Raw genomic sequence first — 16,043 nt, forward strand, 5'->3', positions numbered from 1 at the left:
CTGGACGACCCCCGGCTGGACGACCCCCGGCTGGACGACCCCCGGCTGGACTACCCCCGGCTGGACTACCCCCGGCTGGACGACCCCCGGCTGGACGACCCCCGGCTGGACGACACCCGGCTGGACGACCCCCGGCTGGACGACCCCCGGCTGGACGACCCCCGCTGAGTTCAAAATGGAACCATTTTCCCCTATATAATGCACTACTTGTGACCAGGGCCCCTAAGGCTTGTAGTTCACTATATAGGATGTCATTTGGGACGTGTCGCCTGATCCCACCCTCTCTACCAGCGAAGTAGAGACCCGATGCATGTACCCTCTCTCTACCGGCGAAGTAGAGACCCGATGCATGTACCCTCTCTCTACCAGTGAAGTAGAGACCCGATGCATGTACCCTCTCCCTACCAGCGAAGTAGAGACCCGATGCATGTACCCTCTCTCTACCGGTGAAGTAGAGACCCGATGCATGTACCCTCTCTCTACCGGCGAAGTAGAGACCCGATGCATGTACCCTCTCTCTACCGGCGAAGTAGAGACCCGATGCATGTACCCTCTCCCCCTACCGGCGAAGTAGAGACCTGATGCATGTACCCTCTCTCCCTACCGGCGAAGTAGAGACCTGATGCATGTACCCTCTCTCTACCAGTGAAGTAGAGACCCGATGCATGTACCCTCTCCCTACCAGCAAAGTAGAGACCCAATGCATGTACCCTCTCCCTACCGGCGAAGTAGAGACCCGATGCATGTACCCTCTCTCTACCGGCAAAGTAGAGACCCGATGCGTGTACCCTCTCTCTACCGGCGAAGTAGAGACCTGATGCGCGTACCCTCTCTCCCTTACCTTCCTATTGCTGGCAGCTATAACAGTCGGCAGCCATCGACTCTCCCTGGTGTCCATCAACAGGAAGACGACGTCGTGCTCCGAGATCAGTTTCTCCAGGTGTTCAACGTCCTGCCGGGCCTGAGACATGGTCGCCTCAGAGAAGTTGACCGGGTGGCCTGGCATAGGGATGCTCATCACGTGTCCCTCTGCATTCTATAAAAAAGGGACAATATCATCAGGTTTAGCCAATAGGTATCACAAAGAGATCACACGGGTTGACTGGCATAGAGATGCTCATGGTATGACCTTCCACGCACACAGACATAATTGTATACCTTTATTTAACTAGGCAAGTCAGTTAAGAACAAATTCTTATTTTCAATGACGGCCTAGGAACAGTGGGTTAACTGCCTTGTTCAGGGGCAGAACGACAGATTTGTACCATGTCAGCTCGGGGGTTTGAACATGAAACCTTCCGGTTATTAGTCCAACACTCTAACCACTAGGCTACCCTGCCGCCTCTACACTCTAACCACTAGGCTACCCTGCCGCCTCTACACTCTAACCACTAGGCGACCCTGCCGCCTCTACACTCTAACCACTAGGCGACCCTGCCGCCTCTACACTCTAACCACTAGGCGACCCTGCCGCCTCTACACTCTAACCACTAGGCTACCCTGCCGCCCCTACACTATAACCACTAGGCTACCCTGCCGCCCCTCTAACCACTAGGCTACCCTGCCGCCCCTCTAACCACTAGGCGACCCTGCCGCCTCTACACTCTAACCACTAGGCGACCCTGCCGCCTCTACACTCTAACCACTAGGCTACCCTGCCGCCCGAGGTTACCATAGGATATAATACCCATTTTGTTAAAGATGCGGTCCGGGATCTTAAGCACTCACCAACTTGTAACGTATCATACGAATTGCTAAAATACATCAAATATGAGCAAAGATTCAAATGTTTCTCCAAGATGTGTATAAATGTGAAGCGTCCGGTTGGGCATTTCCACTCACTACCAAATATGGTGATGAGAGGGAAGCCCAGTGGCAGGCAGTGGGAGAAGATGGAGCGAGATAGATTATGGCCGACATTCTGCTTATTTTCTCATCGATGGAATATTGGATCTCAATGCAGTTTTATTTTGTCCCCAAAACTAGAATCTTACAAACTGAGTGGACTTAGTTTTGTAGACATTACCCTTTGCCAAAGTTTTTGTTAAATGTGTTGTTTAGGAGTGGAAGGATGCAATTAGTTATTGCATTTCATGGTAGGCGTTCCCTAACAGAAATATGCAAATAAATGCTAGAACGCGCCAATAAGATCTCGCTAGCTCGTGCTTGGCTCTTCCCACCTCCTTGCTTGTTCTGCCCACAAGGATTCATTCGTTCCCATTGAAAACGACAGGTTCTGGTCTATCTCGGGTTAGTTATAAATATATATATATATTTGCCGTAACACATCGTGGTACACATTGGTGCACAATTTTCAGGGACCTGTTTTGTCTCGTTAGTACCACTGTCAAAACTACTGGCTGAAATTATACAAAAGCTCTGGAGCAAATCACTTTAAACACACCCATGGAATCGAAAATGAGAGAGATCCCAATGGGATCACAACCAGCTCAACTTTCCATGACTTCATCACACCTGCAGGAGCATCATATTCATGTACGGTGACCACAGGTAAAAGGTGACGCTCGGCTCACACGTAAACCTGATCAACGTGTGATGAACAGGCCAGATTGCACCCCCCCCCCCACAAGTGTCGCAAGGTGTCTGAAGGTAACCCATACAAACGAACGGAAGTACGGAGGTAGTTTTGTGGCTTCATTGAGGAAGTCTTGTCATTCTCAATGGATGTAAAAACAAGACTTTGTTAACTTTCTGTTTGAGGCGAAGAAAAACATGACTGAGAAGCTTCACAGTGGTGGTGAGTTAAGACAATCATAAACTGTATCAGATCCCCAATGGGAACATTTACAGGACTGCATTTACAGGACTGCATTTACAGGACTGCGTTTACAGGACTGCGTTTACAGGACTGCGTTTACAGGACTGCGTTTACAGGACTGCGTTTACAGGACTGCGTTTACAGGACTGCATTTACAGGACTGCATTTACAGGACTGCATTTACAGGACTGCATTTACAGGACTGCATTTACAGGACTACATTTACAGGACTACATTTACAGGACTGCATTAACACAAAGCAGATTCCATCTGTAGGAGCCATTAACACGAAGCAGATTCCATCTGTAGGGGGCCATTAACACAAAGCAGATTCCATCTGTAGGAGCCATTAACACAAAGCAGATTCCATCTGTAGGGGGCCATTAACACAAAGCAGATTCCATCTGTAGGAGCCATTAACACAAAGCAGATTCCATCTGTAGGAGCCATTAACACGAAGCAGATTCCATCTGTAGGGGGCCATTAACACAAAGCAGATTCCATCTGTAGGACCGTTTAACACAAAGCAGATTCCATCTGTAGGATCCATTAACACAAAGCAGATTCCATCTGTAGGAGCCATTAACACAAAGCAGATTCCATCTGAGTGGGTGTTGCAATATTCTAATATGGTGTCCTAATCACCAGTCACATCCTCATCTGATGTGTGTGTGTGTGTGTGTGTGTGTGTGTTCTGCCCATGGTCAGTGGTGATGAGAGAGGGCTGGGAGAGACTGGGGGACTGGTAGCTTGTTTGTGTTCTGGTCATGATGGAACCATCTGTGTGCGTGTGTGTGTGTGTGTGTGTGTGTGTGTGTGTGTGTGTGTGTGTGTGTGTGTGTGTGTGTATAATTGATGACGTTGGGATCTGCGTCTGCCTGCGTTTTTGGTCTGGCGAGAAGAAATTGCACACAGCGCATATAAACCTGGGACATCAACCATTCTAAACTGGCCTTAGTGGGAGTAACAATAGAATTATATGGGAGTGACCTCACTGAGTAAAGGATTTGTTATAATTAAATTTTTAGCCAATCGGTTCCCTTGGCAGCTCACTCCCCATGGATCTCAGCGTGTTACCTAGCAACAACACTTCATGTCTTAACTACCCCTATGGACATTATTTATCCTGCTGCCCCCCCCCCCCCCCCCCCCCCCATGGACATTATTTATCCTGCTGCCCCCCCCCCCCCCCTGCTGCCCCCCTATGGACATTATTTATCCTGCTGCCCCCCCCCCCCCCTATGGACATTATTTATCCTGCTGCCCCCCCCCATGGACATTATTTATCCTGCTGCCCCCCCCCCATGGACATTATTTATCCTGCTGCCCCCCCCCCCCCCCGCTGCTCCCCTATGGACATTATTTATCATGCTGCCCCCCTATGGACATTATTTATCCTGCTGCCCCCCCCCTATGGACATTATTTATCCTGCTGCCCCCCCCCCCCCCCCTGCTGCTCCCCTATGGACATTATTTATCCTGCTGCCCCCCCTGCTGCTCCCCTATGGACATTATTTATCCTGCTGCCCACCCTGCTGCTCCCCTATGGACATTATTTATCCTGCTGCCCACCCTGCTGCTCCCCTATGGACATTATTTATCCTGCTGCCCCCCCCCCCCTGCTGCTCCCCTATGGACATTATTTATCCTGCTGCCCCCCCCCCGCTGCTCCCCTATGGACATTATTTATCCTGCTGCCCCCCCCCTATGGACATTATTTATCCTGCTGCCCCCCCCCCCCCCCCCTGCTGCTCCCCTATGGACATTATTTATCCTGCTGCCCCCCCTGCTGCTCCCCTATGGACATTATTTATCCTGCTGCCCACCCTGCTGCTCCCCTATGGACATTATTTATCCTGCTGCCCACCCTGCTGCTCCCCTATGGACATTATTTATCCTGCTGCCCCCCCCCCCCTGCTGCTCCCCTATGGACATTATTTATCCTGCTGCCCCCCCCCCGCTGCTCCCCTATGGACATTATTTATCATGCTGCCCCCCTATGGACATTATTTATCCTGCTGCCCCCCCCCCCCTGCTGCTCCCCTATGGACATTATTTATCCTGCTGCCCCCCCTGCTGCTCCCCTATGGACATTATTTATCCTGCTGCCCACCCTGCTGCTCCCCTATGGACATTATTTATCCTGCTGCCCACCCTGCTGCTCCCCTATGGACATTATTTATCCTGCTGCCCACCCTGCTGCTCCCCTATGGACATTATTTATCCTGCTGCCCCCCTATGGACATTATTTATCCTGCTGCCCCCCCCCTGCTGCTCCCCTATGGACATTATTTATCCTGCTGCCCCCCTATGGACATTATTTATCCTGCTGCCCCCCCCCTGCTGCTCCCCTATGGACATTATTTATCCTGCTGACGGGCCGCCCCCAGGTGGTAAAGGTAGGTAACAACACATGCTCAGTCCACTCCTGTACTCCCTGTTCACCCATGACTGCATGGCCAAGCACGGCTCTAACACCATCATTAAATTTGCCATTGACACAACAGTGGTAGGCCTGATCACGGACAACGACGAGAAGGTCAGAGACCTGGCCGTGTGGTGCCAGGACAACAACCTCTCCCTCAACATGATTAAGACAATTGGGCTGCAGTGGAGCAGGTTGAGGTGTCCACATCACCAACAAACTAACATGGTCCAAGCACACCAAGACAGTTGTGAAGAGGGCACGACAATTCCCCCTCAGGAGAATGAAAAGATTTGGCATGGGTCCTCAGATCCTCAAAAGGTTCTACAGCTGCACCATCGAGAGCATCCTGACTGGTTGCATCATGGCAACTGCTCGGGCCTCTGACTGCAAGGCACTACAGAGGGTAGTGGGTACGGCCCAGTACATCACTGGGGACAAGCTTTCTGCCACCCAGGACCTCTATACCAGGCGGTGTCAGAGGAAGGCCCTAAAAATTGCCAGACTCCAGCCACCCAAGTCATAGACTGTTCTCTCTGCTACCCTACGGCAAGCGGTACCGGAGCGCCAAGTCTAGGTCCAAGAGGCTCCTAAACAGCTTCTACCCCCCAGGCCATAAGACTCCTGAACATCTAGTCAAATGGCTACCCAGACTATTTGCCCCCCCCCCCCCCCCCTCCCCCTTTTTGAACACTGCTCCCCTCTCGACACCACTGCCATTGGCTCTGTGCCGGCACCCCCCTGTATATATTGTTATTTTTTACTGCTGCTCTTTAATTACTTGTTACTTTTATCTCTTATTCTTATCCAGGTTTTTTGAAACTGCATTGCTGGTTAAGGACTCGTAAGTAAGCATGTCACTCACTGTAAGGTCTACTAATACCTGTTGTATTCGGCGCATGTGACTAATAAAAATTTGATTTGACTTTGGAGAGCCATTGAAGAGTGGGACAACATTCCACTGACCACAGTCAACAGCCTGATTAACTCTATGTGAAGGAGATGTGTCGCGCTGCATGAGGCAAACGGTGGTCACACCAGATACTGACTGGTTCTGATCCACACCTCTACCTTATAAAACACATGTTTTTTTAAAGGTTTATTTTATTTAAAATCAGATAATTAAAAAGGTATCTATTCCCAGTCATGTGAAATCCATAGATTAGATATATTTTAATGCTCTGATTTTCCTTACGTGAGCTGTAACTCAGTAAATCGTTGAAACCCCTGCATGTTGCGCTCGTATTTTTGTTCAGTACAAAACTAATTGTGTAGTTTGTCGTCATCCCATTGAACCAGTTGACCCAAGAAGCTCCAACTGACGTTTTGAGTCTTGTTTTTATTTACTATCTGCCCCCCAAAAAAAATCACGCCCTCCTCCTTCCATGACTTTTCCAGAATATTTACATTTTACATTGATCAGTCTGAATTTTAAAAACACAGTATGTAGATCCTGTTTCTATCAGCAACTTAAGGGGTCAAGATGGCAGATAGCCTAGTGGTTAGAGCCAGTAACCCGAAAGGTTGCTAGATCGAATCCCAGAGCTGACAAGGTAAAAATCTGTCGTTCTGCGCCTGAACAAGACAGTTAACCCACTGTTCCCCGGTAGACCGTCATTGTAAAATAAGAATATGGTTCTTAACTGACTTGCCTGGTTAAATAAAAAGGTTAAATAAACATCAAATAGACACGTGCCGAAGGAGCGATGGTACCCAGTCTCTCTCACTGGATGAATGAGGAATGAGTGAATGAGTGAATGAGCAATGAGTGAATGAGTGAATGAGTGAATGAGCAAATGAGTGAATGAGGAATGAGTGAATGAGCAATGAGCGAATGAGTGAATGAGTGAATGAGCGAATGAGCGAATGAGTGAATGAGCGAATGAGCAATGAGCAATGAGTGAATGAGCAATGAGTGAATGAGCAATGAGTGAATGAGCAATGAGCAATGAGTGAATGAGCAATGAGCAATGAGTGAATGAGCAATGAGCAATAGAAAACAGATATCATATGATAATTGAATTTGAATGATCTGAAATGAGGAGGGTGATTGAATTTAGAACCACAGTGTAACGACGATGAAGAATTGTGGGCGGTTCTAATTATTTTATGACGAACGGCTGGAAATTGCACATAAAAATCTCCCCCTCGGACTGTACTCTGTAAAAAGGAGGTACTCACCGTTGGCCTGTTACTGTGTTCTACAACGTGCATCGACATGGCTGCAATCGACGCGCACGTGTTGTACAAGACAGTCAGCAGCAGCAATTTGGCATGTGAGCTTCGTGAGAACCACATGAACGCCAAGAAAAAAGCTACAGCCGCCGAGGAGGCAGCCGAGGAGGCAGCCTAGGAGGCAGCCGAGGAGCCACAAGGAGGCAGCCGAGGAGGCAGCTGAGGAGGCAGCCGAGGAGCCACAAGGAGGCAGCCGAGGAGGCAGCCGAGGAGCCACAAGGAGGCAGCCAAGGAGGCAGCCGAGGAGGCAGCCTAGGAGGCAGCCGAGGAGGCAGCCTAGGAGCCACAAGGAGGCAGCCGAGGAGGCAGCCTAGGAGCCACAAGGAGGCAGCCGAGGAGGCAGCCGAGGAGCCACGAGGAGGCAGCCGAGGAGCCACGAGGAGGCAGCCGAGGAGTCACGAGGTGGCAGCCGAGGAGCCACCAGGAGGCAGCCGAGGAGCCACCAGGAGGCAGCCGAGGAGCCACCAGGAGGCAGCCGAGGAGCCACCAGGAGGCAGCCGAGGAGCCACAAGGAGGCAGCCGAGGAGCCACAAGGAGGCAGCCAAGGAGCCACAAGGAGGCAGCCGAGAAGCCACGAGGAGGCAGCCGAGAAGCCACGAGGAGGCAGCCGAGGAGCCACAAGGAGGCAGCCGAGGAGGCAGCCGAGGAGGCAGCCGAGGAGGCAGCCGAGCGTCCTGATCTCCCTCTTCCCCACTCGGGGAAAAACGAGACAATGTCGAGTGGGCAGGTGCACAGGAAACAAGGCCCCTGACACCTGTCTGCAGTGCAACTGATTTGTTTATGAGGCTTGCTCACACAAAGCCCCGAAGCTGTCTGTGGACCCCGAGCATAAAGACTGAAACTGTGTGCTGTCTGTGGACCCCGAGCATAAAGACTGAAACTGTGTGTTGACTGTGGACCCCGAGCATAAAGACTGAAACTGTGTGTTGACTGTGGACCCCGAGCATAAACACTGAAACTGTGTGTTGACTGTGGACCCCGAGCATAAACACTGAAACTGTGTGTTGACTGTGGACCCCGAGCATAAAGACTGAAACTGTGTGTTGACTGTGGACCCCGAGCATAAACACTGAAACTGTGTGTTGACTGTGGACCCCGAGCATAAAGACTGAAACTGTGTGTTGACTGTGGACCCCGAGCATAAACACTGAAACTGTGTGCTGACTGTGGACCCCGAGCATAAACACTGAAACTGTGTGCTGACTGTGGACCCCGAGCATAAACACTGAAACTGTGTGCTGTCTGTGGACCCCGAGCATAAAGACTGAAACTGTGTGCTGTCTGTGGACCCCGAGCATAAACACTGAAACTGTGTGTTGACTGTGGACCCCGAGCATAAAGACTGAAACTGTGTGTTGACTGTGGACCCCGAGCATAAACACTGAAACTGTGTGTTGACTGTGGACCCCGAGCATAAAGACTGAAACTGTGTGCTGTCTGTGGACCCCGAGCATAAAGACTGAAACTGTGTGCTGTCTGTGGACCCCGAGCATAAACACTGAAACTGTGTGCTGTCTGTGGACCCCGAGCATAAAGACTGAAACTGTGTGTTGACTGTGGACCCCGAGCATAAACACTGAAACTGTGTGTTGTCTGTGGTGAAAACACCTCACCGTGACAGGGTTAGGGTAAGTGGTGTTATTGAGATAGAGGGTTAGAGATGGGTTTAGAGGTCAGGGGTTAGGGTTAGAGGTCATAGGTCAGGAACTCACCACTCCAGGGAAGATCTTGCCCAGTCTGTCGACGGCAGCGAGGGCCTTGGACTTGCCCCCTCCCAGACAGTCTTCAAACTCATACAGCGGTTGTCTGACTGGGTTGGAGTAAGAGATCTTAGAGTTGTCCACAAACGTGATGTGTCTCACTCCCCATCCCTGTAGAACACAATAACACAATAACAAGATAACATCACTCCCCTTCCCTGTAGAACACAATAACACAATAACAAGATAACATCTCTCCCCTTCCCTGTAGAGCACAATAACAAGATAACATCTCTCCCCATCCCTGTAGAACACAATAACAACACAATAACAAGATAACATCACTCCCCTTCCCTGTAGAACACAATAACAAGATAACATCTCTCCCCATCCCTGTAGAGCACAATAACAAGATAACATCTCTCCCCATCCCCGTAGAACACAATAACATCACTCCCCATCCCTGTAGAACACAATAACAACACTCCCCATCCCTGTAGAACACAATAACAACACTCCCCATCCCTGTAGAACACAATAACAAGATAACACAATAACAAGATAACATCTCTCCCCTTCCCTGTAGAACACAATAACACAATAACACAATAACAAGATAACATCACTCCCCTTCCCTGTAGAACACAATAACATCTCTCCCCATCCCTGTAGAGCACAATAACAAGATAGTCTCTACATGTTATATAGTCTCTCTCTCTACATGTTATATAGTCTCTCTCTCTACATGTTATATAGTCTCTCTCTCTACATGTTATATAGTCTCTCTCTCTACATGTTATATAGTCTCTCTCTCTACATGTTATATAGTCTCTCTCTCTACATGTTATATATAGTCTCTCTCTCTACATGTTATATAGTCTCTCTCTCTACATGTTATATAGTCTCTACATGTAATATAGTCTCTCTCTACATGTTATATAGTCTCTACATGTAATATAGTCTCTCTCTACATGTTATATAGTCTCTACATGTAATATAGTCTCTCTCTACATGTTAAATAGTCTCTCTCTCTACATGTTATATAGTCTCTCTCTGCATGTTATATAGTCTCTCTCTACATGTTATATAGTCTCTCTCTCTACATGTTATATAGTCTCTACATGTAATATAGTCTCTCTCTACATGTTATATAGTCTCTCTCTGCATGTTATATAGTCTCTCTCTACATGTTATATAGTCTCTCTCTACATGTTATATAGTCTATCTACATGTACAGTAAGTGTTGCTAGATAAGTGTCTGCTATTTGACTGAAATGTAAATGTTGAATGTATATATTCTCCATGTTCCCATGACCTTATGTAAAAACCTCCCCAGGAGCTCAGCATTAGAGTCACTTCAAGCATGTGGAAGTGCATTGACATGTTGTGTTTGACCTGGTCAGAAGGTATACAGGACATATTATTGCCGGTCTGTGTTTCCATTATGTAATCTAAACATAGCAGGCTACGTTGCAGCCCAGGGTACCAAGCCCCCAGCAGCAGACACTTAGTAGAATCCCCCCCCCCGTTCTCTATTTCATAATCTAAAAATCTAATTGAATCATGTCAACATCGCAGGTCCCCCCCGTTCTCTATTTCATCATCTAGAAATCTAATTGAATCATGTCAACATCGCAGGTCCTCACCATTAGAGTCCTGGCTACGTTGCAGCCCAGTGTACCAGCTCCCAGCAGCAGACACTTAGTTGAAGTCACTTTGTCCAGATTCAGAGAAGGTACCAGCCTCCAGCGCATCAACTTCAGGTTGAGGTCCACCGAGGACTCGGCCAGTCTGGTGTGTTGTAGATACAGAACGTTAGATAGACACTAGATGCATATAGAGATAGTCTCATGATGTAACCCCCTTCTGATTGGTTGATTTATTGTACCTCTTTGGGTCCATACATTCACTGAGGTTGACCATCCGGGGTCCCATGGCTCCTTTAGGGTTCTTCTCCCATCCTACATTCTTTGGACACGCTGAGGGAACAGAACGCAAAGACTGTTGATAATGACAGAGTATTGATTAGAGTTTACTATTGATTATTGGAGACTGTTGATAATGACATACTATTGATTAGTGAAGACTGTTGATAATGACATACTATTGATTAGAGTATATTATTGATTAGGATACTGTTGATAATGACATCCTATTGATTAGAGTAGACTGTTGATAATGACATACTATTGATTAGAGTAGACTGTTGATAATGACATACTATTGATTAGTGGAGACTGTTGATAATGACATACTATTGATTAGAGAAGACTGTTGATAATGACATACTATTGATTATTGGAGACTGTTGATAATGACATCCTATTGATTAGTGGAGACTGTTGATAATGAAATCCTATTGATTATTGGAGACTGTTGATAATGACATCCTATTGATTAGAGTAGACTGTTGATAATGACATACTATTGATTAGAGTAGACTGTTGATAATGACATACTATTGATTAGAGAAGACTGTTGATAATGACATACTATTGATTAGAGAAGACTGTTGATAATGACATACTATTGATTATTGGAGACTGTTGATAATGACATCCTATTGATTAGTGGAGACTGTTGATAATGACATCCTATTGATTAGTGGAGACTGTTGATAATGACATCCTATTGATTATTGGAGACTGTTGATAATGACATCCTATTGATTAGAGGAGACTGTTGATAATGACATACTATTGATTAGTGGAGACTGTTGATAATGACATACTATTGATTAGAGTAGACTGTTGATAATGACATACTATTGATTAGTGGAGACTGTTGATAATGACATACTATTGATTAGAGAAGACTGTTGATAATGACATACTATTGATTATTGGAGACTGTTGATAATGACATCCTATTGATTAATGGAGACTGTTGATAATGACATCCTATTGATTAGTGGAGACTGTTGATAATGAAATCCTATTGATTATTGGAGACTGTTGATAATGACATCCTATTGATTAGAGGAGACTGTTGATTAGGAGACTGTTGATAATGACATACTATTGATTAGAGTATACTATTGATTAGGAGACTGTTGATAATGACATACTATTGATTAGTGGAGACTGTTGATCACTTTGATGTCTGTTAATTTCTCTTGATCTGAATCCGATCTCTCAGGTCAACATTCACACACAGCACTTGTGCTTCTATTACGTGTGTACTGCTATCCTCGTGGGGACCAAATAATTGATTCCCATCCGAAATCCTATTTTCCCTAACCCTTAACCCTACCATAACACTAAGCCTAACCTTAACCCCAAACCCCTAACCTTAAAACTCTACCTAAACCCAAATTGTAACCCTAAACCTAACCCCTAAGCCTAAAATATATAATTTTTCCTCGTGGGGACCGGCAAAATGTCCCCACTTGTCCGAATTTTCCTTGTTTTACTATCCCTGTGAGTACTTCTGGTAATCACAAGGATAGTTAAACAAACACACACTCCTAACCTAAAGCAGATTCTGGAGAAAAGAGGATAATAAACAAATGACTAGCCAGAGTGAGTCAGAGAGAGGACTCTCCACAGAGGTGGGGCTGAGTCAGAGAGAGGACTCTCCACAGAGGTGGGGCTGAGTCAGAGAGAGGACTCTCCACAGAGGTGGGGCTGAGTCAGAGAGAGGACTCTCCACAGAGGTGGGGCTGAGTCAGAGAGAGGACTCTCCACAGAGGTGGGGCTGAGTCAGAGAGAGGACTCTCCACAGAGGTGGGGCTGAGTCAGAGAGATTCTTCAAGCTCCGTCAAGTTGGTTGTTGATCATTGCTAGACAGCCATTTAAGGTCTTTCCATAGATTTTCAAGTCAAAACTAGGCCACACGGGAACGTTCAATGTCGTCGTGGTAAGTAACTCCATTGTTTGGCCTTGTGTTTAAGGTTATTGTCCTGCTGAAAAGGTGAATTAATCTCCCCAGTGTCTGGTGGAAAGCAGACTGAACCAGGTTTTCCTCTAGGACTTGGCTCTATTACATTTATTCCCTCTTTTTTTTTAACTCCCTCCTCCTCTCCGAGGACAAGCATACCCATAACATGATGCAGCCACCACTATGCTTGAAAATATGGAGAGTGGTGCTCAGTAATGTGTTGTGTTGGATTTGCCTCAAACATAACACTTTGTATTCAGGACATAAAGTTAATTTCTTTGTCACATTTTTTTTGCAGGATTACTTTGGTGTCTTATTGCAAACAGTATGCATGTTTTGGAATATGTTGTATTCTGTGCAGTCTTACTTCTTTCCACTCTGTCATTTAGGTTGGAATTGTGGAGTAACTTCAATGTTGTTGATCCATCCTCAGTTTTCTCCTGTCACAGCCATTAAACTCTGTAACTGTTTTAAAGTCACCATTGGCCTCATGGTGAAATTCCTGAGCGGTTTCCTTCCTCTCCGGCAACTGAGTTAGAAAGGACGCCTGTATCTTTGTAGTGACTGGGTGTATTGATACACCTTCCAAAGTGTCATTAATAACTTCACCATGCTCAAAGGGATATTCAATGTCTGCTTTTTTTTAAATATTTATGTAAAATGTTACTATGGAATACTGAAGTATAATTACAAGCATTTCATAAATGTCAAAGGCTTTTATTGACAATTACATTAAGTTGATGCAAAGAGTCAAAATGTGCAATGTTGACCCTTCTTTTTCAAGACCTCTGCAATCCGCCCTGGAATGCTGTCAATTAACTTCTGGGCCACATCCTGACTGATGGCAGCCCATTCTTGCGTAATCAATGCTTGGAGTTTGTCAGAATTTGTGAGTTTTTGTTTGTTCACCCGCCTCTTGAGGATTGACCACAAGTTATTATGTGACTTGTTAAGCACATGTTTACTCCTGAACATATTCAGGCTTACCATAACAAAAGGGGTTGACTACTTATTGACTCAAGACATTTCAGCTTTTCAATTTTAATTAATTTGTAAACATTTCTAAAAACATAATTCCACTTTGACATTATGGGGTATTGTGTGAAGATCAGTGACACAAAATCTAAATGTAGTCCATTTTAAATTCAGGCTAGTAACACAACAAAATGTGGAAAAAGTCAAGGGGTGTCAATACTTTCTGAAGGCTCTGTAGAGTTCTACTTTTGAAGAGGGCCCATAGAGCCTTGGTCAACAATGGTGCACTATATCAAGATGGGAATAGGGCACCGTTTGGGATCTTGAGCCGATCAAACCCCACCAAGGGAGAGGTGGTGGTCTCCGCATTAACATTTAAATCCCTCTCCCCCGTCTTCCTCTCCCCATCCCTCGCTCTCGCCTCCCCGTCTCTCCATCCCTCGCTCTCTCGCCCCCCCGTCTCCCCATCCCTCGCTCTCGTCTCCCTCGCCTCCCTGTCTCATCTCCCCATCCCTCATCTTCCTTTACCCATCCCTCATCTCCCATCCCTCGTTCCCATCTCCCCATCCCTCGTTCCCATCTCCCCATCCCCATCCCTCGTTCCCATCTCCATCTCCCCATCCCCCCATCCCTCGTTCCCATCTCCCCATCCCTCGTTCCCATCTCCCCATCCCTGGTTCCCATCTCCCCATCCCTGGTTCCCATCTCCCCATCCCTGGTTCCCATCTCCCCATCCCTCGTTCCCATCTCCCCATCCCTCGTTCCCATCTCCCCATCCCTCGTTCCCATCTCCATCTCCCCATCCCCCCATTCCTCGTTCCCATCTCCCCAGCCCTCGTTCCCATCTCCCCAGCCCTCGTTCCCATCTCCCCAGCCCTCGTTCCCATCTCCCCAGCCCTCGTTCCCATCTCCCCAGCCCTCGTTCCCATCTCCACTTCCCTCGTTCCCATCTCCCCATCCCTCGTTCCCATCTCCCCTTCCCTCGTTCCCATCTCCCCATCCCTCGTTCCCATCCCTCATCTCCCCATCCCTCGTTCCCATCCCTCATCTCCCCATCCCTCGTTCCCATCTCCCCATCCCCATCTCCCCTTCCCATCTCCCCTTCCCTCGTTCCCATCTCCCCTTCCCTCGTTCCCATCTCCCCTTCCCTCGTTCCCATCTCCCCTTCCCTCGTTCCCATCTCCCCATCTCCCCTTCCCATCTCCCCTTCCCATCTCCCCTTCCCTCGTTCCCATCTCCCCTTCCCTCGTTCCCATCTCCCCTTCCCTCGTTCCCATCTCCCCTTCCCTCGTTCCCATCTCCCCTTCCCTCGTTCCCATCTCCCCTTCCCATCTCCCCTTCCCATCTCCCCTTCCCATCTCCCCTTCCCTCGTTCCCATCTCCCCTTCCCTCGTTCCCATCTCCCCTTCCCTCGTTCCCATCTCCCCTTCCCTCGTTCCCATCTCCCCATCCCTCGCTCTCTCCTGTCCTCCAGATAAAAAGGCCAAGCTTTGTATGTTTTCTCAGCCCCGTGGCTCCGCAGAGCGGGAACGGTGGGATGTGTGTGTGTTTACCTGCATTGAGAGACTGCTCAGGGATCGGTAGTTTGACCTGGAACACGATGCTGTGCTGAATGTTCCTACTGCCCTGAAGAGTCCTGTCTCTGAAACAGATCACCTCCACCACATCTAGTTGGGAGCCCCTGGTACACACACACACACACACACACACACACACACAGAGAGAGAGAGAGAGAGAGAAATGCTAACACGTAGATATCTCCATTTCATAGTGTTTACATTAGCTTGACATGCTGGACAGGTCAAAACGCCTTGTAGGAACATACCTCATAACTTCGCAACACAGCCAAGCGTTTATCTAGCTAATATTAACCATTTACAATAATAATTATTACTAACAGCTTAGTCATGCACGGGAAAGGAAGAGAGAGGTGTACTGGAATATAGAGGCGGATTGGTGCTCATCCCTTCCTGGTACAGGATCACGCACACTGTGCTTGTCAGTATCACTTTACGTAAGCTAGTGTGGGGATTTACCATTCGCTGGTTAT

The 16,043-nt window shown here is 47.5% G+C and overlaps 1 protein-coding gene across 2 annotated transcripts in view; it reads right to left on the reverse strand.

The window, feature by feature from the left end:
• The window catches only part of LOC139413916 (ATG7 autophagy related 7 homolog (S. cerevisiae)), a 127,331-nt gene that overhangs the window by 92,548 nt on the left and 18,740 nt on the right, over nt 1-16,043 (reverse strand). For both annotated transcript variants that reach the window (XR_011634847.1, XM_071161774.1), the window contains exons 9-13: nt 15,547-15,674; nt 11,028-11,118; nt 10,786-10,930; nt 9,152-9,310; nt 842-1,036 (exon numbers count right to left, since the gene is read on the reverse strand). Coding sequence is in view for 1 of the 2 variants with exons in the window: in XM_071161774.1 (XP_071017875.1) it covers nt 842-1,036; nt 9,152-9,310; nt 10,786-10,930; nt 11,028-11,118; nt 15,547-15,674 (718 nt within the window). In the remaining variant the exon portion in view is untranslated. The remainder of the gene's footprint in view (nt 1-841; nt 1,037-9,151; nt 9,311-10,785; nt 10,931-11,027; nt 11,119-15,546; nt 15,675-16,043) is intronic.

The sequence above is a fragment of the Oncorhynchus clarkii genome, chromosome 7, assembly GCF_045791955.1.
Source record: "Oncorhynchus clarkii lewisi isolate Uvic-CL-2024 chromosome 7, UVic_Ocla_1.0, whole genome shotgun sequence".
NCBI lineage: Eukaryota > Metazoa > Chordata > Actinopteri > Salmoniformes > Salmonidae > Oncorhynchus > Oncorhynchus clarkii.